The sequence below is a fragment of the Culex quinquefasciatus genome, chromosome 1 (assembly GCF_015732765.1).
Source record: "Culex quinquefasciatus strain JHB chromosome 1, VPISU_Cqui_1.0_pri_paternal, whole genome shotgun sequence".
Classification (NCBI taxonomy): Eukaryota; Metazoa; Arthropoda; class Insecta; order Diptera; family Culicidae; genus Culex; species Culex quinquefasciatus.
Genome location: NC_051861.1, coordinates 112993297 through 113017734, shown reverse-complemented (window position 1 = coordinate 113017734; position 24438 = coordinate 112993297). Strand labels below are relative to the sequence as shown.

The 24438-nt window shown below is 39.0% G+C and overlaps 1 protein-coding gene across 1 annotated transcript in view; it reads left to right on the top strand.

The window, feature by feature from the left end:
* LOC6043608 overlaps positions 1-24438 on the top strand; it is a 454063-nt gene that overhangs the window by 420261 nt on the left and 9364 nt on the right. The window contains exons 11-14 of the mRNA XM_038266500.1: positions 11530-12035; positions 12111-12553; positions 12650-12666; positions 23299-23515. Of these exons, the coding sequence (XP_038122428.1) occupies positions 11530-12035; positions 12111-12553; positions 12650-12666; positions 23299-23515 (1183 nt within the window). The remainder of the gene's footprint in view (positions 1-11529; positions 12036-12110; positions 12554-12649; positions 12667-23298; positions 23516-24438) is intronic.

Genomic DNA, 24438 nt, shown 5'->3' with positions numbered 1-24438 from the left:
TTTAATTTAAAGTTTGGTTTCGGGCGATGTGAAACGAATAGCAAGTGGGACTGGATTGCTCTTTGAAGAGCAAAAAAAACAGTCAGGTAGACGACGTTTGACAGGCGTGCGATTGCCACTTTGATTTGACAGGTGCGATTGTGAACTTTTTTGGTTAAGTCGATTTTGATTAAAAGGAAAGCCATTTAAGATTGAGTAGTTGATAAGTTAAGAACCCAATTTTGGGTAGAATTTCAAAACGAGTTTAAAATATTCAAAAAATGAGGAAAAACACCTCAGCGTGCACACTTATTGTGTCGCTAAACAAACAGCTGTCACTTTTGAGAAATTAACAGTTTGCCCGACATCAAGCCATTGTCGGCCCTACACACAAAAAATATGCATTTTTACGGGGTATTTTTTTGTAATCGCTACTTTGATTAAGAAAAGTAAGGCAACCTACTCAAATTTAGTATTCTATCAAAAATCAATCTAGAAAACATGTGAACAAGCTGTCAGTTGTACACTCTCAGAGGAAATGCCTCAAAATAAGATTAAAAATAACCCACCACAAAATCAACCCAAATCTAACCCATTACGTTTTCATTAAAAAAAAAACCACAAATCACCAATTTGCAGCCAAGTTGCTCCTCCACCAACTTTGTTTGCCACCCCAAACCAAGCGTGAAATTCCATTTACATACCCCTCGGCGCAACTGTCAAACAGCTGCTTAAGCTGCCGGAAATTATCGCATCGTCACCTGTCTTAACGGTTGTCTTAGCGCGCGCGAATCAGTGTGTAATCAGCGTTCTGCTGTGCAAAAAGAGCCCGTTATTGCTCCGACTTAACCTCAACTCGGCGGTTTGCTCCTTTGAGCCAGAAAATTAATTATTCATATCTTAATCAATTAGGAAGTTTATCCCCTCGACGACTTCGTCGTCGTCCTAGCTAGGAAAATTCCCTTGGCGCTACGACCCACCCACGGGACCAAGTAATCCGTCTTTTCGCTGCACACTTGCTTTGCAGAGTTTAACGCGATGTCACTGCAGCAAGTCACAGATTAAAAGACTGGAATTTTGGTTGGCGCCATCTATTGAGGGGAAATTGTTAGGCGCCTAAAGGTATGCTTGATTTGTTCCTTTCTACAAATTTGGGTTTTTTCAAAACTGGAAACAGTCTTTTTGTACGAGAGAAATTTATGTGCGCCATCTATTGACAAAATTTATAAACGCGATTTATTTTTGTCCAGCGGTGCGAGTCTTGACTAGATCATGAACAACGTTTCTTGTAACGAAATACCCCTCAAACTTCAGTACTCGATCGCAGATTGCAAGAAAATAAACTTCAATCAATAACTGACCAGCGCCATCTATTGACAAAAACAGTTTTACGCCCAAAGTTAGCCTAAATTCGCCTCCCCAACTCTGTGACACCTCAAACAACTCCAACCAGCAGAATCCCGTCTCAAATCTCGATTTGCGCCACGTCACCGACACACGTGTCTGTGTGCGCGCGCCTGTAAGTGTGCAACCCCGAGAGCGTTGTGTATTTATGTCTTGAAAACGAGATTAGTTGGTTGTTTGCGCTGTTGATTCCCGTCGTCGTCGCCGCCACCGCCACCAGAATCGACAAGCGATGGCAGCACCGTCGCGCGGGGATTTGCCCCCGAGGTGTATGCAATAGAACGACACCGACGACGACGTCGAGTGTGTGTAAATAATCAAATCATCATTAACTGCATCTTGAGCGTGCGGGGAGGATTTGGGCCGTCAGGTGGCGCTAATTTGGTTTGGAAGACACTTGGGATTTGGACTGTCAGATGTTTTATTTTTTTTTTTATGACTGACAGAATTTACTCAGTTTTCGTCACAAACGAACCTACTCAGAAATGAGTAGATGTGGCTTCTGTCAGGTTTAAGTGAATTTAACTCATATCTTAGTGAATTTCACTCAATTTTTGAAGAATTTTGAGTAAAATTCACTCAACTTTTGATGAATTTTGATTAAAATTCATTCAATTTTTGACGAATTTTGAGTAAAATTCAATCAAATTAGCATCTGTCAGATGGATTGTCATTGTCAGTGGATTTAACTCACATCTAGATGAATTTCACTCAATTTTTGATGAATTTTGAGTTAAATTCACTCAACTTTTGATGAATGTTGAGTAGAATTCACTCAATTTTTGATGAATTTTGAGTAAAATTCACTCAATTTTTGACGAATTTTGAGTAAAATTCACTCAATTTTTGACGAATTTTAAGTAAAATTCACTCAAATTAGCATCTGTCGGATTTGAGTGGATTTAACTCATATCTAGATGAATTTCACTCAATTTTTGATGAATTTTGAGTAAAATTCACTCAACTTTTGATGAATTTTGAGTAGAATTCACTCAATTTTTGATGAATTATGAGTAAATTCACTAAATTTTTGAAGAAATTTTGAGTAAAATTCGCTCAACTTTTGATGAATTTTGAGTAAAATTTACTCAATTTTTGACGAATTTTGAGTAAAATTCACTCAATTTTTGACGAATTTTGAGTAAAATTCACTCAAATTTGCATCTGTTAGATTATAGTGAATTTAACTCATATCTAGGTGAATTTAACTCAATTTTTGATGAATTTTGAATAAAATTCACTTAACGTTGGATGAATTTTGAGTAGAATTCACTCAATTTTGATAAATTTTGAGTAAATTTACTCAATTTTTGACGAATTTTGAATAAAATTTAACTTTTACTCAATTTTTGATGAATTTTGAATAAAATTCGCTCAACTTTTGATGAATTTTGATTAAAATTCACTTATTTTTTATGAATTTTGAGTAAAATTCACTAAATTTTTGACGAATTTTGAGTAAAATTCACTCAAATTAGCATCTGTCAGATTTGAGTGAATTTAACTCATGTCTAGGTGAATTTCAATCAATTTTGATGAATTTTGAGTAAAATTCAATCAACTTTTGATGAATTCTACATTAAATTTTCAAAACAACCTAACCCTCATGGGTTTCCTATGCAGATAGGGCCTTTTGAAAATTTTATCGAGAATTTTGAGTAGAATTCACTAATTTTTTTAAGAAATTTGGAGTAAAATTCGCTCAACTTTTGATTAATTTTGAGTAAAATTCACTCAATTTTTGATGAATTTTGAGTAAAATTCACTCAATTTTTGACGAATTTTGAGTAAAATTTTCTCAAATTAGCATCTGTCAAATTTGAGTGGATTTAACTCATATCTAGATGAATTTCACTCAGTTTTGATGAATTTTGAATAAAAATTCACTCAAATTTTGATGAATTTTGAATAAAAATTCACTCAAATTTTGATGAATTTTGATTATAATTCACTAAATTTTTGATAAATTTTGAGTAAAATTCACTCAACTTTTGATGAATTTTGATTAAAATTAACTCAATTTTTGATGAATTTTGAGTTAAGTTCACTAAATTTTTGACGAATTTTGAGTAAAATTCACTCAAATTTGCATCTGTTAGATTATAGTGAATTTAACTCATATCTAGGTGAATTTAACTCCATTTTTGATGAATTTTGAATAAAATTCACTTAACGTTTGATGAATTTGAGTAGAATTCACTCAATTTTGATAAATTTTGAGTAAATTTACTCAATTTTTGACGAATTTTGAATAAAATTCGCTTAACTTTTGATTAATTTTGAGTAAAATTCGCTCAACTCTTGATGAATTTTGAGTAAAATTCACTCAAATTAGACAGATGTCCAACTTACTCATTTCTGAGTAGGTTCAGATTTGACGAAAACTGAGTGATTTTGAACGTGCTAATTTCAAATTCCTCAGTTTTCGTCAAAACAGAACTCAGAAAAGAGTAAATTGGGCATCTGTCAGATTTGAGAGATTTCGCTCAATTTTCGTGAATTCTGAGTGAATTGCAGCTGTCAGATTTGAGTAAATTTTACTCAGATCTAGGTAAATTTCACTAATTTTTTTATGAATTTTAAGTTAAATCCATTGAAATTTGACAGATGTAAAATTTACTCATTTCTTAGTAATTTTGAACGTGCTGATTTCAAATTCCTCAGTTTTCATCAAAACCGAACTCAGACAAGGGTAAATTTGACATTTCAGATTTGAGTGAATTTCAGTTATATTCTGAGTGAAATTTATCTGTCAGATTTGAGGGAATTTCACTCAGATCTGGATGAATTCATTTTATTATGTATTTTGAGTGAAATTTACTCAAATTTGACAGATTACTCATTTCTGAGTAGGTTCGGTTTTGGGAAATGTTTCAATGTTTGACAAAAATTAGAAAATTATTATTCCATTATTTTGACAGATACACCATTTAATAAAACTATTGAAAAGCAGCTGTCAAATTTGATCAAAAATACCACATTTATATGACGTTATCTAGTGAAATATTTCATGTTTCTTTTAGACATTTTTATTCTAATTTTGTTAGCGTGCAGGTTTGACAATTACACGCTGAAACAAAATTTACTTATTTTGACATTTACACGCTTCTAGAAGAATATTCAAATTGATATTAGTTAGAAGATGTAAAATTTTGCAATGTTACCAGATTTTTGACAAATTTCCATTTTTCGTGTATTTTTGACAGCTCGAATTTTATACGATCATGAATGTTTACCCACTTTTATCGAATTTCATCATTTTCTTTCTCAAATTTCAAACCTTCCCCTCGCAACGGTTCCACCTGCATTTCCAAGTGCTCATTCCGAGCTCGCGACTACATTTCCAAAGGGTAGAGAGGAAACTCCTCTCAAGATGAAAGGAACCACAAAACTGAGGGACTTCTCCTCCTCCTAATTTCGCCCACTCTAAGTGAGCAATTGTGAGGTTGAGGAGAACTCCCTCCGATGTAATTATATAATTGAAATTGTCTCGCCTCGAGACCAAAATCCTTCCCCTCCTCAAACAGGGAAAAGGATTTAAACGCTCAAAGGACAGTTCTGTCAGTTGAGGACGCAAATCGCTCCAGGGGGGTTGAATTAGATCAGGTTTTAGGGGGGTTATGCACAATCCAATGCATAATTTCGTGATTGTCTGTGCATCGTCGTCTTCGGGAGAAGTTTTTCAACTAAGTTTTCCTGCGGGGTTTGTTGTTGTTCTTCCCCTAAGGGGGGAACGGAATCTGTCATTTGCTCCCTCTGGAGTTGTTTGTTTGGGGATAAGTTTGTCTGGCGCGGATTTGTCGGGGTTTTGTTAGTGCTTTGAGGGAAATTTTCGCAGAATTAAGCCATTACATTTTGATACATTGCAGTGATTATTACGCTGACAATCGAACTGTCAAAAAATGAGTACTTTTTGAAACCTTGAGAAGGTTGAACAACAACTGAGCGTCTGCAACACTTTTACACACAATCATCATTGTTTACAAACAATTGTTCCTTTGAACTGTCAAAAGAGCAAAACGACGTTGCATTCTAAAAAAACGGTAGACACATTTTTGTTTTGTTTTAGTCTCTTTTGCCCGTGTCAAAACTCGTTTTGTTTCGTTTTCCGTTTGTTTTCCCTTAGTACGTACCTTCCGTTTGATTTCCAAGCTTGTGTTAGTTGATAAACCAGAGAATACAGAAACCAAAACTTAGTGATTCCTTAGTGTTGTATTATATGATAACATTTAGTGCCTATTATATACATATATATACCATTAAAAAAACCAAAACTAGTAACCAGTATGGATATATTTACTCGTATATGACAATACCGATACCGAAAAAAAACCAACCTGCCAAATCGATCTCACGAAAGTAAACAAAAAAAAACTGTGAAACCTAGCTGTCAAATCACAAAACAAACCGCAATTCGAATGTCGTAACAACCTTAGAAAAATAAAAAATAAACTAGCCGCAATCACACCAACACACACACACACCCGCAAACCTAGCCTCCTAGCGCTCCCAAAGCTCACACCAATATCACCAAACCGCTTTCGATTGTTATAGTTCGTCCCCTCACCAACACAAACGACGCGATCTTTGTTTAGTACAAGCCACCACACGCAAAGCTGTCAAAATTGTCCATCTTTGCGTGTGTTTTTGTTTTGTTTTCGTTGCCATCCCCCTCTTAGAGCTGCGTTACGGATTATTTGTGTTGTTTTCTTTCAAACGATATCTTTTATTGAGTGTTAGTGCATCCATGAATACGCCCCGCGGCAGAAGTTTCAAAACAAAACGCAACTAGACCGGGTGGGGGTTTCGAGTGACAGATGTGTCATAACAAACCGATACGAGCAAGCATCAAACTTAGATTAGTGTTCGTTCTGTCCACCCCCCAAACACTCACACACACCTACATATGAATAAGCTATAACCAATTAGTGGCCGCCTATTGAGTATATTTACTAGTAGAGTTTGACAGAGCTGTCAAAAGCTGACACCCAACACAACAAACCCCTTTGTTTTGAGTTTGCCTCCCCGCCCCGTTCCCCCCTCTCGATTGTGGCTCTCTGTATGTGTGCGTTGCGTGATTTGAGGCACGCCCCCTTTTCTCATCTGAATGCCACCCCCCGCTCCTTGTGCTGTGTGCATTCCAGGTGACCCGATGTTGCGTCTGGCGATGGCGTCCCGGCACCACCCGCACCTGCCCGGCCCGGCCGGATCCCTGCTGGAGCACCACCAGCGACTCAACGGGCTCGGTGCCCAGCAGCAGCGTTCCGGCTCGTCCGGATCGTCGCTCCTGTCCAGCAGCACCCCACCGGGGACCAGCTCCGGGGGTCTCTGCGGCACCGGAACCGGTTCCGGAAGCGAGAGCTCCCGCTCGGGGTCGGCCGGAACGCGCCGGGACCACAACATCGACTACTCGTCGCTCTTCATCCAGCTGACCGGCACCTTCCCGACGCTGTACAGCTGCGTCAGCTGCCACAAGACGGTGTCGAACCGCTGGCACCACGCCAACATCCACCGGCCCCAGAGCCACGAGTGCCCCGTCTGCGGCCAGAAGTTTACCCGCCGCGACAACATGAAGGCCCACTGCAAGGTCAAACATCCGGAGCTGAGGGACCGGTTCTACAACCACATCGTCCACATGTGATTAAACGCCGCCCGGAACAAGCACCAGCGGCTCAAGTTTAAGAAGAATGCGTTCATCTAAACGTCAAAACTGACAGATGGCGGGGGGTCCCTCGGCGCGCCGAGGGATGTTGTCCCCCGCCACTATCTAATAATAGCTAAACCTACCGCTAGTCGGACCTTATTCTAGAAGAATAGTGCAAAACAACCGTAGATCTGCGTTTTAGTACAGTTTTTTAGTACAGTTGTCTGAGTTGACCGTGCAATACCACTTAAAGCGAACTTGCGAGATAGTTTGGCGTTCCTTGGGTTAACTGTTGATTCATCTAGTCTGATTTTTGCGTTCTTTTCCGAAACCGTTTGCAATATATAAGACGTAGCAACCTAGGAGAATAAAGTAAACAAACAGCCATATACACGGTAGCGTAACAAAGTAGACTAATATACATAGATATATTTTTATATAGAAAAGTATATTTATATGAAAACAATACCAAAAAATAATAAATTTAAAAAATAAACAAGGCAGTCACGTTGTAACCACACAAAAAAAACGACAAAGCCGAAACATTTGTACGTTTCCATGAAAACGATTAATAATACTGTGAAAATAACCAGGTTAGAACAACCACAAAACACAAACATTAATCCACCACCCCTAGTCCGCGCCCGGTTGGTCCCCAACCGCACACTGTGGCACAGTGATTGCATTTCGAAACGTCACTTTAGTTTCGCTAGCGGGCGCCAGAGGCGCCTTTTGCTGTCAAACCGGGTGTACTAAAAAGCGTCGGGAAAAAAATTTCTCGGCAAAACCAACCCACATTAATCATATTTACAGATTGTTTTTGTCACACGGGCCAACATAACCTCCAAGCCGGCACGGTCGTGCCGGCTTGCGAGGTTATGTTCGCCATTCCTCCTTTTTTGCGCTGGGTGGGAGTTAAAAGAACGAGGAAAAAATCCTCCTGCAACGATATCAACATAAATCTCAATCTTGCAGATATTTCCCGAAGGCCGGCGGCAAACGGCAATAAACTTTGCTATTTATTATTATTGGCCAGGTGTCACCCTTTTGTTTGTTTTTGTTCTAAACCACTCGTTTCGATTTTTTTTATTATGGTCCCCTTTTGTTCGTTCTAAGTGGGTCATTCAATATTTTCTTTATGCGTTCCGTTTTTATTCTCAAGTTCAGTCAGTGTTGTTTATTATTTCGTCCGATTGCGAGCGCGCAGCGCTCCCAACTCCAAACGTCAAACGCATGACTGTCAACTTTCAAATCAACATTTCGATGTCGTAATTTTTAATTTTTGAAACGTTGCGTTCCAACTCTCTCTCTCGCTGGTGTCTCTCTCTTTTGTCGACGAACCCATCACTCTCATTCTCGCTGTCACTTTAAAAAACCAACTCTCTCTGTCTGTCACTCACCTGTTCAGCTCTCTCTATGTGTGTGTGTTTTTGTGAGCGCAACGCAGCAGCGCCAGCAGCAGTCCGATTTTCTCTCCGCTCTCTCTCCACTGTGACGGCTCTTCTCCCGCGCGTTTGTTTTGCCTATGTGTTTGTCTCCACTCTATCTCGCTGTCTCGCTGACGTCACAACATTCGCTGTTTTGTTGGAAGTTTTGCGGCACAACAAAGTATGTCGCGAAAAAATGTTTTCTAAATGTTTCTCTGCTAGCGTTTATGAGTACCATTTTTATGAATACATATACATATATATTTCTCTCTCTCTTTCTGTGTAAATAATACCTTACAACACTAATCCTGTGAATGTGTATTTTGCTTTTAACACAACATGTAAAATCGAGTGTTCAGTTTTCAATTGGTTTTGACTTTTCGTGTTTTTTTTTTGTCGCCATTTTGTTTTTACACGGAAGTGTTTGAAACAAAAAACAAAAGCAAAAGAGCGAGTGCGCTGCTTCGCAGCGCCGGTTTTTGTTTGTGTACATTTTATCTTGAAACATCTCTATGTTGGTGCTGGTTGGTGATTCTTTTACTTTATTCCATACAAAAAAAAAACAAACAAAGCGACATCTACTCACACAGACACACATTACACTTACACCGAAAAAAACAAACAATATTTTAATCCGCAAAGCAGTTTGGCCGCCAAATTGAACGTGTTTTCGTCCACCGTTTCTTACTTGTATATCTTGTGATTGGAGTTACGTTGTTTTCCGAACTAAGTGTGTTTACTAAATTTGTCCCACTCTGTATCGCCAAAAAAAAGCAAAAAAAAACTCTCGTTACAACGCAAAAACGTTCATATCAATATTTTTGTTTACCTAATTGTAATTTTCTCACCCTCTACCCTTCTCTCTCTCTCTCTAAGTGTATTTTGTAAACTCTGTAATTGGATACTCTTCTCTCACCACCAGCTATATAACTCTAATATAACTCTAAGAATAATGTTTAGAAAACAAACCGCCGAGTTCACCCCCTCAGAACAAAAACAACAACAACAACAATCTACTAAACCGCCTCCGCTGCAAATAAAACCACCATGACACCTGTCAAAAGCGCGCGTGCGCGCCCGACTAAACCCATGTTAATAATCTGTCAACAACAACAACAACGAGGCGCGCGCGCCTCTCTGCAAACACCGAGCTATGGAGAGAAATTAACTGCTCTTTCGTTCTTTAACTCTCTTTCTTTCTTTTACTCTCTTCTGTTTGGATAAATTCTACCCTTCTTTTTTGTACAGTTTTGGTTGATTTCATTTATTGTTTTAAAACTTTATTTTTTCGTTTTCCCTTACATTGCGTCATTTTCGTTTTCCCCCCCCCCCCCCCCCCTTTTTCGTTTGTGTTTTGTTTTTTATATTTTGACCTGTTTTGTTTTGAGTTTGTTTTTCTGTCATTTTTTGTGTTTTATTTTTTTAAACTTTTTCCCGGGAATCGATTCGTATCGAAACAAAAGCTCGCTCCGAATGTGTCATCGCGCGCAATCAAAACAACAACAACAACCCGTTTGTCAACGCGTCGAACTCGCCGTGTGAGAGGAGGGCGTTTCATTGGACGCGAAGGAGACTCCACTTTGACAGCTGTCAGTCGGCGCAATCAGGCGACTTTTTATCACATTTTTGAGGCGTTTGACAGGTTGGAGCTGTCAAACCTTGCGGCAGCTTTATTTGTTGCTAATCAATATGGAAGGAGTGTAAACAAACTTTGCGTCCTGCAAATGTCAGTTTTTGTTTACATTTGGAACAAGTAGATTTCAGTTATTGTTTACATCTTGTCTAAGGTCCTTTTTCATTGTTTTGATAGAAATCATCTTTTCACAAATTTTGACATTGCAAATATAACAGTCATTCTGTATTTACACGCTCAATTGAAATAACTTATTTCTGATTTATTATCACTCAGATTTGATCAAACCCAAACCAACTCACGAATATTTTTTTAAAGTTTTATTTTCCCTCATTTTTGGGTGAATTTTACCCGGTTTTGGGTAAAATTGACTCGAGTCTGGGTAATTTTCATTCAGAATTCTGGGTAAAAATTACCCAAAACTTGTGAATGTCATTCAGAAATGAATGAAAATTATACTTTCAAGACTCATTCCTGAGTAGGTTCGGATTAAAAAACTGGGTGAAATTAACTACTCAAAAATTATTTATTTGAAATGCGCCTGTTGAAAAGGGGAAAAAATCCTAAAAATTCATTTCGTGAGCGACTTAAACTGCTTGACAGCTACCAAGACAGTAAAAAAACAACATCAGCTGTCAAAATTTCTGAAAATATAAACAAGGAAATCGTGACTTCAGAAAAGAACTAGAGTCACTCAAAGTTCAAAGCTTAACAGAAGATCACAGAAATACCACACCTGTCAAAATTGCCAACCACAATGTTTTGTTGCAAGTTGGTTTTCTCATTTATTCAGGTAAAGTAATGTTTACATTGCTTTGTTTGTATTGGTTATTTTCTTTAAGCAAACCATCAAATCATTGAAAGAATCTAGCTTCCTCTGTCACGCACATTCAAAATCAGTCAGTTTTCGCCAAAACCGAACCTTCTCAGAAATGAGTAAAAGGGACATCTGTCAAATTTGAGTAACTTTCACTCAGAATTCATCGAAAATTGAGCGAAATTCACTCAGAACTCAACGAAAATTGAGTGAAATTCACTCAAATCTGACAAATGTCCCTTTTTACTCATTTCTGAGTAGGTTCGGTTTAGTCAAAAGCTGAGTGATTTTGAATGAGGGTGTAGAAACAAACGTAAACAAAACGATATCAGACAGAGCTGTCAAATTTTAGAAATCAGCCATTTTGATCGAACAAAAATAGTGCGATTCAGAGCCATAGATGAAATCATGACTTTCTAGCGCCAAATTGAACCGGATGACAGCTGTCACTTTGGAGTCTCCTGGAACAGCCGCCCCCTCAAACACGCGCCGTCCTGTTTGTTTTGCTCTGTCCCACTCTCGCTCTCACACTCTCTGTGTCTCGCCCACCTCTCTCTCTCTCTGTCAAACGCTCTCTCCCTCTCTATGTGTCTGTGTCTCTCTATATATAATCTCACCCCTACAGGCTCCAAGGCCTGGCACATGCGGCTGACGTTTGAGCGTCTGTCGGGCGGCTGCAACCTGCACCGGTGCAAGCTGTGCGGCAAAGTGGTAACGCACATACGGAACCACTACCACGTGCACTTCCCGGGCCGGTTCGAGTGTCCGCTGTGCCGGGCGACGTACACCCGGAGCGACAACCTGCGGACGCACTGCAAGTTCAAGCATCCGATGTACAACCCGGACACGCGCAAGTTCGACAACATGATGTCGCCGGCGATGGCGTCGCAAGCGGCCGCCGCAGCCGCCGCCATTTCAGCCGCCGCGGCCGCCGCCAACAGCTTCAAGACGGACTTTTCGGCCGCGGCCGCGGGCCTCGCCGCGAACGTCAACTACGCCGCCCTGAGCCCCTTCAAGGCGGACTTTCCCATTCCAAACTCGGCGGCTGCGGCGGCGGCGGCCGTTGCAGCGGCGGCCGCCTCGACGGCGTCCTCCTCGCCCGGACTGCACTCCCAGAGCGGCACGTCCGACTGATATAGGAGGTACCACCACTGGCCGCCCGGCTACAGCCACCACCAACACTACCATCCAACCGGTGACGCGCAGTACCCTAGACAAAATGGCGGCGGCGACATAGTAGATAGTTCCTCGACGGTAGTCACCGACAACAACAATAGCAGTAGCATGATGATGATGATGGTAGCACCAACCAACAACAACAACAATGTACCTGGTAGCGAACGGACGGCTACAAGGCCCGCATCGGCCAGCATTTCACCGTCCTCTTATCTAGATCAGTCTGGCGGCGGCGGCGAAAGTGACATCACCGGCGGCGGCTACAACCACTGGAAGAATCTCGAAAACGGTCATAGCATGTTGTACGGACGGCGTAGCAACAGCGTTGGGAATCTGTACTCTGCCGGGCAGGACTTTTACGACCACTACCACCACCCGGGTATGCCGCAAGTCCCGGCGGACAAACCGATCGGTCATACAGCTGTCAAATCCTCCACAGAACGGCCGCCGTCGACGCCGACTTCGTCGCCACGGCAACGATAGCTAGCTAATCATCAACCCCTGGTCATCTAAATGTGTGTTCTCTGAATGTTTCCGGCGCCCCCTTGTCCCCTTCACCCCTTCTGCAGGTTCTACTTCTACCGCAGCGAGAGGCCTTGCTTATTTGTTAACCTAAGTTTACAGGATTTTTTGTTTGTTTGTTTTTGTTTTTATTTGTAACAGATTTTATCACTGACACCGATCGTAAACAAAAGAGAAGAAAAAAATTACCTTATTATTTATGTTTACTATTGTTCACCCCGGCAAAGGTTACTGTCAAAAATCTGCGATATCGTTAACGGAGTGCGCGCCGACTCCCTGTGCCACACTGTCAAACGTTGACGGGGCGGGGCCAACCCCCTATCTAATATACTGACTGTGTAGTAGTGCGTTCCGGAACCCACCTAGCCAATCTTCCCCCGCACACACAGGCTAGTGTCGTGTGGTAGTAGTACTTAGTAGCTTAACCCCCCACCCCACTCTAGTTCCATATCAAGACCCCCCCCCCCCCTCCTCCCCAAATAAAGTCACCGTATCGATAACCACAAGCAAATACAACAAAACACAAACACACACTAGTGAGATTATAGACTGTAGACCATTAGCCATGAACCCTTATGCGCCGAGCTTAGCTGTCAAAATATTGAGCGCCACCACCCTTGTAACCACACCTCCCCCCTCTAGATGTAGATTTTGACAAGTGTACCGCGCGTAGCAGTGTTGCCATGTTTTCTTGGTTGACGGTTTTGTTTACCCCAACATTTAGGTCATAAACAGAGTGTGCACGCACGTTCAAAATCACTCACTTTTCGTCAAAACCGAACCTACTCAGAAATGAGTAAAGGGGGCATCTGTCAGATTTGAGTGAATTTCACTCAGAATTCCACGAAAACTGAGTGGCATTCAAATTTGACAGATGCCCCCTTTACTCATTTCTGAGTAGGTTCGGTTTTGACGAAATCTGAGTGATTTTGAACGTGCGTGCGCGTTTGTGTCAAATGGTTGCGTTACCTGCGTTACTGCGAGCGATTCCTCTTGACAGCTCATTGAAACGTCAAACTGAGCTGACAGTTGGGGGGGACCATTCACGAATGGCGCTACTTCGATTCGTGGAATACCTGGAAGAGAAAGGGTAAAGATGAAACTTTTTTTTCTTTCAAAAGTGACGCAACCTCAACCTTGACACAACAACAACAGGTCATTCACCCCGAAATTCGGTCATTTTCGCTGGAAACTTGCGTTCGATTTAGATTCCAGTTAGCGTAGGGTTAGTTTTAGCGTGTAGTGAAGCTGTACAGAGAGAAAACAAAAAAAGAACAAAAGCAAGCTACGGACAGGGTCGTAACGCGTGACGTGTTGAGGTTCAAGCCTACGCAAGTTAGGGTAGACGTTACTCCGTTTTTGAGCACGCGCAGTTTAGAAAGGGGAAACAACTAGCGAGTAGAGTAGAGCGCAGGTAGCGAGAATAATAATTGCTCAATAGAGTTACGCACCTTCAGGTCTTCGCGCAGTTAGTGTCGTTCTCTTCCGGTAGGGGTTTTTGTTTTGTTGGCGACGCGCCTTCGGCGTAACGATGTCACAGTTTTTTTGCAAAAAAATCAAGCGTTACGCTAAGCTATATCTTTTTCTACTTGTAAACCGCGGGCATACTACCTACTACTACTACTTGCAGTTACTTTTGAGTCAAACACGCGCGTAACGCGTGTAACGCTTGTTGCAAACCCTAGGAAGCGTAACATAATTTGTAATAATTTATTCATTATTTATAGTACACCTTTTACGAGTAATTCAATTCTAGGCTAATTAATCAAATGATAAAAAAGTAAACAAAAGAATGCTGTTTTGTTTCCTTTCGCAATGAATCGTTAGCTGTTTATTTACAATTTGAAGCAAAACATATGGAGCGTAACGCAAGCATTAAGTTTAGCAGCTGAAGTAACACACAAGCGTCAAACCAGCGTTAAAAAAGGTAAAATATTTATATTTATAATGGTAAAGCAGAAAAGGAAGAAAACACAATGGAAAAGCAAATATTTATAAAAATAGAAAAAAATATTTACTACCCGAGCTGACGGTAAACGTAAAATCAAAGAGAAAAAATACAAAAATAACTTGGCAAGAAGAAAAGAGTCGAAGAAAACTTTGTAAATAATAACAAAACAACTGACGAAGCTCATAGTGAAGCAAACCAGTCAAATCGCATACGTGAAATACATTCTACTGCCGCCAAGAGACAAAAAAATACATAAATTTAACAAAAAACAGTGGAACCATCATTCCTTGTTGCGAAATAAACAAACAAAAAAACATAACCATAGTGCAGAAGAAACCGAAACCAGTCACAAAAAGGCCAGCTGAGAGAGACGAGAAATGGAAGGCATTTACAACAAAAAAACAACAACTACATACTCAAATAGACATTTATAAGTAGTAAAGTACTAGGGAAAACATGCTCACACAAACAAACAACAACAACAAAGGAAAACAACATTCAGTCGTTAAGATTTAACATGTAAAGTATGTAAACTGTAAAGGGCAGAATCGCGAACCTGATTATTTTTACTAACAACGTGCAATATGATAAAAATTACCATTTTTAGCTTATTTTTAACACACAACTGCAACAAAAGGAAAACAAAACCGGCGCCCCTAGCGGCGCTAATTTGTTAAGTTTGTTTAAGTTTTTTAGTTGTTTAAACCGCAAAAAGACACCACAAACACACACAAACCGACACTCTTAATTTTCTTTGACTTATTGACACACACACAAACAGACGCTCGCGCACACAATGGAGTGAAACGAAAACAAACATTTTGTTTGTGTGTGAATACTACCTCATTTAAACCGGCTGTCACAAGCATCGTGCTATTGTAAATAGAGTTATTCCTATTAGGTTAAAACGCCCCTCCCCCAGCTGTGTTTGTTTACCTTTTTTTTTCTACACCAACACACGCGCGCAGACTTATTTATCTTTTTTGTTTTTATTTCCGTTTTTGAATGTTAGGCTCATTGTTATTGCGTTTAGCATTTATTTCCCACACAAACAGAAGCATTTCAGTGAAGAGTAGAGTAAAACGCAGCAAAACAAAACAAAACTTGGCAGTAAAATGTATTTCAGTACTAATAATAAACAAACAAACAGTCACAGTCACTCACGCAAAGGTAAACAAAACGGATATTTGTTGTAAACGTCAAAGCAAGCAACCACACACAAGCGCGCCGCGCGCGCAAAGGTAAAGCATCACACCGGAAGTCACGCACACCAATGAAGAGAGCGGCAGCTGTCAAAAAGCGGGAGAACAATAGACGCGAAGCGGAACGAAATTTGAAGGGTTTGGATGGGTTAAAAAATCATTTGTTTGAGTATCGTGCGATGAACGTTGATGTTTTGAAGGGGGCAGCCTACCCAAATTTGGGTAACTTTCCATCTGTCACTTTTGTTTTGATTGCGTTTACACGCTCCGACGATTTTATTTTAGTTTGTTTTTGTTACTCAAGTGTTCAAAAATCAAAAAATGGTTACTCAAAAGTGAGTAGATGTTCAGCTGTCACATTTGTTTTGATTACGTTTACACGCTAACTCGATACAACTCACTTTACAGCTAGTGTTTAGACGTGAAAGTTTTTGCAACTCAAATTTCCACAAGAATTAAGATAAAATCAACAAAAGATAACCATTCTTTACTCCCCAAAAACAATTCCCATCGTCCAGCCAAAAACTACGACATAATTATATCCGCAAAGCGGATCCCGTCTCGTCCCAACCTCAAACTACATAAATTCGGCCCCCAAATTCCGGGAAAGTAGCCAAATCCTCCGCAAGCTCAAAATTGCCAAACGGAGCAAAAGAGCCCAAGAGAAACAAAAAAAAGACTCACGTCCGAATGACAGTTCCGCGCAAAAGAACACAAAAACAAAACAATTAAGTCCCGGCCGCTCTCTCCAAGGGGGGGTGGGCAGAAAATCCGCAAAGCTCAATCATAGCCGAGGCCGCAGCAAAGAAAGCGATAATTATTGTTTTGCTCCGAGAAGTTGAAGGAGCAACTTTTTCCGGGCACGAAAACCCCCTTTCGGGGTTTTTTTTTTTCGGTGACAGAAGCTCTGATTGTCCTGGCCAGCACCAACCACCAACCGGAAATCGAATTAGTATTCCAAAGTTGTAATTGTGCAACGGGTCGGAAATCAACTGTTAAAAGTCGTTTGAATTTTAATTATCGACTTGCTGCGGCAGCCAAGTTTCCGCGCTGATTGCGCAGCGGAAGAAGCTGCTTCCGGGAAAAGGGAGAAAGTTTTTGCTTCTTGGACTTGGGAGTTTTTGAGGGGATGAGGGATCGCTCCGGAAATGGACAGCAGATTTGGGCAGCTTAAGGACTTAATCTGCGGGGAATGTTTCCAGCTTTTTGTGGCTGTTAGAGTTTTGGTCTTGTTCGTTCATGTTGTTAACCAGCAGAAGGTTTTACTATCTTTTGAGCAAGATCTCTTCAAAACAATCAAAAATATGACAGTTTGCATTTGACGGGTTCAAATTTTGACATTAGACTCGTTCAAATCTAAAACTATACTTAATGAGTATTGAGTTTGGAAGCAAATGACAGTTTGAAGCGTACTCAAAGCTGGGTAAATTTTATTCATTTATCTTTGAACTTCAAGATTCAAACTCATGCAAATTATGACATTTACAACTAAATTAAGTTTTTGAGAAAGTTCAGACCAGAAGAATCATTTTATGAGGTTCAGAATAATTCACATCCTAAATTGCCTACTCCTACTAAGAAAATTAACTCAAAAACTTACTATTGCAACGAAAATCATTTTTAAGAATGCTTAGTTATGACAAATTTTAACACTGGCGATACCAGAGGGGATGTCAGATTGAGAATAACTCAATGTTGTTTCATTGAACTTCAAGTTAACTTTACTCAAAATCTGACATTTGCAAACCAACCAAATTTTGAGTAAATTTGATTCTGACGAATTTTGAATAAATTTTGAAAACATTTTGAGGTTAATAACCATTTTCAGAAATTGTCACGCTCTATTTCAAAATTATTTAAGTTGCTAAGGATCGAACCAACTCAGAAACGAGGTTTGAGACAAACGTCAGAGTTCATTCAAATCTGGATGAAATTTAATCATTTTTCGTGAATTTTATACAAAAAAAGACGTTTGCAACTAAACTTATTTTTCAGTAAGTTTGAATTTGACGAATTTACTCATTTGGTTTCGGCGATTTTTGAGAAGATTTTGAAAACATTTTGAGTTTCAGAATCATTTTCAGTTTTTATCTCGCCCTCTTTCGAAATGATAAATGAGGTTAGTTTAAGACAAACGTCAGCGTTCACTCGAATATGGATGAAATTGACTCATTTTTTGTTGAATTTCGAGAGAAAATTATTCAAAATCTGACGTTTGCATCTAAACTGAATTTTACGTAAGTTGAGTTTTGACGAATTTACTCATGTTTGAGTAAATTTGGTTTCGACGATTATTGAGAAGATCCAGAAAACATTTTTCAAGCCTTCATTCAAAATTATTGAAATTGTTTTGAACCGAACCTACTTGGAAATGTGTTTTCGATCACTCAAACAAAAGTGAAATTTAATCATTTTCTGACATTTGCAAGTAAACTGTTTTTTTAGATTCAGTTTCAACAATTTTTAAGACTATTTAAAACACATTCAGGTTCAGGTTCTTCGAAATAAAAAAAAAACGCGAGCGTCTGGGTGGATTTTAGTAATTTTTTATTTAACTTGTCACGCTCACTTTCTAAATGAGAAATGAGATTTAAGACAAACGTCAGTGTTCACTCGAATCTGGATGAAATTGACTCATTTTTCGTTGAACTTCGAGAGCAAATTATTCAAAATCTGACGTTTGCAACTAAACTGAATTTCACGTAAGTTGAGTTTTGACGAATTTACTAATTTCTTAGTAAATTTAGTTTCGACGATTTTTGGCAAGATTTAGAAAACATTTTTGAAGCCTTCATTCAAAATTATTCGAATTGTTTCGACCTGAACCTACTCGGAAATGAGTTTTGAATCACTCAAATAAAGTGAAATTTACTCATTTTCTGACATTTGCAAGTGCAACTTTTTTTTAGATTCAGTTTAATTTTTTTTAAAGTAGATTTCAAACACATTCAAGTTCCGGTACTTCAAAATTAAAAATAAATGCGAACGTGTTAACTTCAAGCGAAATTCGTCTAAAATCTGACATTTGTAATTTAACTCATTTCTGAGTAACTTTGGTTATGACCAATTTTGAGTACACTTTGACTGACATTAAATTGACTCATTTTTTATTGCATTTCGAGTAAAACATCAAAATCTGACATTTTCAACTGAATCAATTTTTGAGTAAGTTTGGTTTTGGTGAGTTTACTCATTTTTGAGTATGTTCGGTTTCGACGATTTTTGAGTCGATTCAACACACATTCCGAGGTTCAAAATTTCAAATGAAAACATACGTTTGGATCAATTTTGACTTATTTTTGCTTGAATTTGAGAAAATTTTACTCGATTTAAAATTTACAGTTATTTTTATTGAAAGTTTTGGGTTATTTTGAATGTTTTTGAGAAAGTTTAATATCAGCGTGTATAATAAAATAAACAAGCTTCCAATCAAATGTCAGATTGAGGTTCACTTATATCAGGATAAAAATTACTATTTTTAAAAACAGGGAAAAGTGGCAAAACCAAATAAATTGATTTATTTTTGCTGGAAGAAATTTGGACTATATTTTTCAACGTGATGATGATCAATTTTGAGTACATTTCGACTGACATTGACTCATTTTCAATTGCATTTCGTGTAAAACTTTAAAATCTGACATTTTCAACTAAGTAATTTTTTGAGTAAGTTTGGTTTTGGTGAGTTTACTCATTTTTGAGTAGATTAGGTTTCGACGATTTTTGAGTCGATTTTTAACACATTTTAAGGTTTACAATCATTTTTAAAATTTTAATTGAAAGCAAACGTTTACTTGACTATTTTTTAATCATTTTTTCTTTGTTTTATTTAATTTTGAGAAGAATTTACCCGATTAAAAAAATACATTTATTTTTATTGGTTCTATATTGAAAAAGTTGGGTTATTTTGAATGTTTTAGAGAAAATTTAAAATCAGCGTGTACTAAATAAATAAACATGCTTCCAATCAAATGTCATATTGATGTCACTCAAATCAGGGTAAAAATTACTCATTTTTTATTAAACTTAGAGTGAAAAGTGGCAAAAAAAATAAATTAATTTATTTTTGCTGAATAGTAATTTTAGCAACATTATTCAACGTGTATTTGACAGCTGTCTACTTCACACGCTAAAAGCGAATAAGTCAATTTTAACAAAATGAAAATCAAACATCAACGTTCATCGAAACTCCAAAAACTATAATTTCTCCAATATTTTTAAATTGAAAAAAAAAACAAGTAAAACTCTCTTCCAAAATGAAAACAAAAACATGTGATACTGCAAAAATAGAAAGAAAAACACTCATTTCCACTGTTTTCCGACGAAACACTTCTCAAAACTGTCGACAACACACAATTTTTAAGTAGTTTGAAAAAAAATCGTTTTTCCTCAATAATTTTCCGGGAAGACAAAAAAAAAGTGGGCGGGGCTAGGAAAAAAAAAACGAAAGAATTGCACTGAAAGTTACGAAATTTTAGGTCAAAACGAAGCGAAAAGTGGTGCTAAAAAACGGGCCGACATTTGTTGTTTGTGTTGTGCAGAAATCCGTTTCGATGTGTTGTGTGCGTGTAAGCCCAATGAACCAAGCAATGCGTGTCGGAGTGAAAATGAATGGGGGCGAAAAAGCAATGCTGTGAGTGTATTATAGGAAGAAGGTGATGAAGCCGAACAGCTGTGTAAACAAACTTTTAAAAAGGTAACGAGACCGATTCGATGAAAAAAAATAATAGAAGAAGGAACCGTACGTGCAATATTGACTAGTTATGATTATTTATAATGAAGGTAAACAACAGCAAAACAACACACAGATACATACACACAAAAGTGAAACAAAACAAATTCAGAGAAGTGAAGATACTCTGCGGTGTCAAAAAAGGTTAGGGCGAAGTAAACCGCAACGTAAACAATTGGTCATTTATGTTACCCCTCTAAAGAAAGAAAGAAACAGATGAAAAAATGTTTTCCTTCCGAAACGGACAGTTATGTAAAACAAAGCAAAATAAAACTAAAATTAAAAAAAATGATTGTCGTAAAGCAGCAAAAAAAACAAAACAATGTGAAAAAACCATTATATATACTAAACAAACAAATAGAAATGAGACGGACTTACACAGACCGACAAACACACGCACTAAGCTAGTGTGTAGCAAATATGTGAAGTAAACAATTAACAGAAAATTGATGAAAAAAAAAGCAAGCGAAACAATGTAATGTTTTCTTAGTCGCTGTATTTTTACAAAGTCTATTAAATAAATTAATTGCTATTTCTTTGATATTAATCAATACTTACCTGACTTACATTTAATTACTATTAATGTTATCGACTTAAGGTGATTATATCGAGTGACCGGTGATTATTTTTAATAATCATTTCTAAAACAACAACAACAACAACACACACACACACTATTTATATTAGGCGTAAAGAGAAAAAAAAAAGAATATATTTTTTGTTTCAATATAATTTCACAACGCAAAAAAAAACGTCAAAAATCCCCAAGTCGTGTCGAAGATGAAAAAAAAAACATGTTTAATAAACGCGCATCTGTGTGCGCGGCCAAAGTGTAAACAAAGCCGCTTGTTTCTTTTGTTTTCGTCCGCCCGTGGTTGTTGGTTCGCCGCGCTGTCAAAAGGAAAACGTGTCAAACTCGTTCGTTCGTCGGTGGGGGTGTGTTGTAAACTACTTTGCGACGGTTAAAAAGGTGAAAAAAAATGGTAGACAAACCAATAATTTATGAATCAACACAGCACAGAGGAAATGGGAGAGGGAAGAAAAAATGACAGTTGCGACGAAATAAGTGAGCGCGCGCGCTCACCCACACCCACAAACATTCAATATGTGTTTATTTCATTTTAATTTTGTGACAAATTCGCGACTTTTGGCAAGCAAAAAAAAAAAAAGATGGCGTGAGGATTCAATTATTTACAGTGCGCGTCACGCCACATGGGAAAATAAAGTCAACAGAGTTTTTTTCCTCTTTTGTGCTTCGTTCGAATTGAGCGTGTGGGTGTGTGCGGGTGCGCTGTCAATTGTTTCGCTGTGTTTACTCCACGCGTTTTTTTGTCTCCTTTCTCCGGACGCCATTAATCTGGCTGTTTTTCAACAATTTACATATTCATTAACCCTTATTTTATTCGATTGCCCCGCGAGAATTACTCGCGGGATGAGACGCGCAAAAAGCGATGCTTTTTCGCGTGTTTTTTCGAGCTAAGGAATTATTTGCTTGGTTTTTGACAGCCGTGTAAACATCAAGTTGGATCTGTCAAAGTGGGAACGCAAAAACATATTTTGATTCAATCTCTTACAATCGTGTAAGCGATTTTGATAGCTGTCAAAATCGAAGACACTGGAAAAAATCGCCAGTTCACTTTGATCGTCTGATCTTCGAAGAAGGAGGGAAAATGAGTTTCATTTTAGGTTTATTTAAACTTGTTTTGTTTCGTTTTCATTTCTGATTTGCGAAACAGTATCGTTACATTCTTGCGCAAACTCTGTATGATTTTTCAATTTAAAAAAAAAACAATTCATATCTACAAACGAATCGAAACTTTGCTTGGTTTGAATTTTATTCTGCTTGCTCAGTACTCTTACCATTATCAGGATTTTTACTCTCTCGAATATTTGATCCAATTCTTTCTCTCTCGATAAAACCTTTTAAACCTCTACTCACACCACCACACACAAAAACACACAAGTTACACACCGACTTTTCGCTCTCAATCGCTCACTCACTCTCTTTTGCGGAGAGAAATTTGAGCCCCACGCGAAGTTCGCTCTTTTTTGAGAGAAACGAGAAACTTTCGAAATAAAACAATACGCACATTTAAAAAAAATCAATGTCTACATAGTTTTACGCTACTCTCTTACATCTTTACTCACCCCCTTTTTATTGCCTCGTTCTATTTTTCTTTCTAAAATCATTACCAATTTTGCCTTTTTCTTACTCTCTCTCTTAAACCAGTAATTCTAGATGAATAATAACCACCACCACAAGCAAATTCATGACCGCTACGATACGCTCTCTCTTTTTGACATTTCTTTTTACGTTCATTCTCTTTTATCAACTCACCAATTTTTACTCTCTCTCTCGCTCTCAAAGTTGACAGTTTACAGCTATTTCTCACACACTCTCTCTCTCTCTCTCGTATTTGAGTACCGTACTTTTTCGCTCGCTCTCTCTCCAAACATTGAATATCAGTATCTATTTCTCTCTCTCTCAGTCCAGATTCGTTCCCTTTTTCATTATTCTAAAAAAGTACATCTAACTTAGTGTAAGGAACAAACGCTTTTCACATTAATAAGAAGAATCGCTGAGGCACGGGACCGAACGAAGAAGACGCGCGAATCGCCGCACAAAGAGCAATCGGAAAAAATGTCTGTGTGCGTGCGCGCACGCTCTCTCCCTCTCCCTCTCTCTCTCAAATCGCCGCTCTCCGTCAGATTGTCGCCTGTCATTTTCTCCCCTTTTTCTCTCTCTCTCTCCCCCATTCTCCACCGCATCTGCGTGTATGTGTGTTTGCAACCACCCCCCCCACTATTTTGCAGAGCTCAAGACGTACCGTATCGCGCAGATATTCGAGAAAGTGAACTCGCTGGACGAACGCAAACGGTGCCTGCTGTGCGGGAAGATCGTGTGCAACGTGCGCAACCACTACTACGTGCACTTTCCGGGCAAGTACGCGTGCAGTCTGTGCACGGCCGTGTACACCCGCAGCGATACGCTCTTGATGCACTGCCGCTCCAAGCACCCGGAGCTGAACGTGTGAAGATGATGGCGAAGACGCCTCGGTCGCGACGACGACCTTGAACCGACGACGATCTACCGATTCTTTCCCGACTGCGCCAATACCCGTACGTGAAGCTAGCGCTACGACCCTTAAACATAGAGAGACGTTACGCGGACGTTACGCAAACCTCCCGGCCCGGCACCGCGTCATAGCGTTATGGTCGTAACTCCTTGTTCCACCCAAACCCCGCTCACCACTACCACACACACATCGTGCTCATACTCTGTTTTGCCAACTCGTTTCTCGCTGCCAGTTTCTTCTTTCATTGCTCTCCTTCATTTTGGTTAGTTTTTACTCACTTTTACGTTGTCTTTTTTCCTTCTTCTTAACAGAAAACAAAATTACATAAACTTGCACAATTCTCGATTATCGTGTTACCTTTCTGAACTCATACTAATATATACTACAGAAAAAAAAGAACAGAGAACAGTCAACTGTCACAACAAACCTTGTTTTGAAAACACTGAGAGAGTACCTACCAATACTGTGAGAATGCAATCAATTCGCGCCATGCCACGGTTCGAAGCGCCATCTACTTATTAATGTGAACTAGCGTTTTAAACTCCTCCCCCTTTTCCCCCCTCTCTTCGGAAATCCCGCCCCTTTCCACCGTTTTTTGTGAGCCTCAAATCACAAACTGACACTAGCATATCGATTCGCAAACACACACCCTTCAAAAACGTAAACAATGAAAGAAATTCCCCCCTTTCGCTGCAGTAAGTAAAGCCAATGTTCTGTACCGACCGATCGGAAAAGTCTGCCACGCTCTCATTCGTGTTCGTGTTTCGCTCTCTTTCAACCACACACACTCACACAGACACTGAGACGCGCTCATCCAGTTTTGTTTCGTTTGATCTCACCACCACCAAGCATACCAAAACCAACCAGCCAACCAACC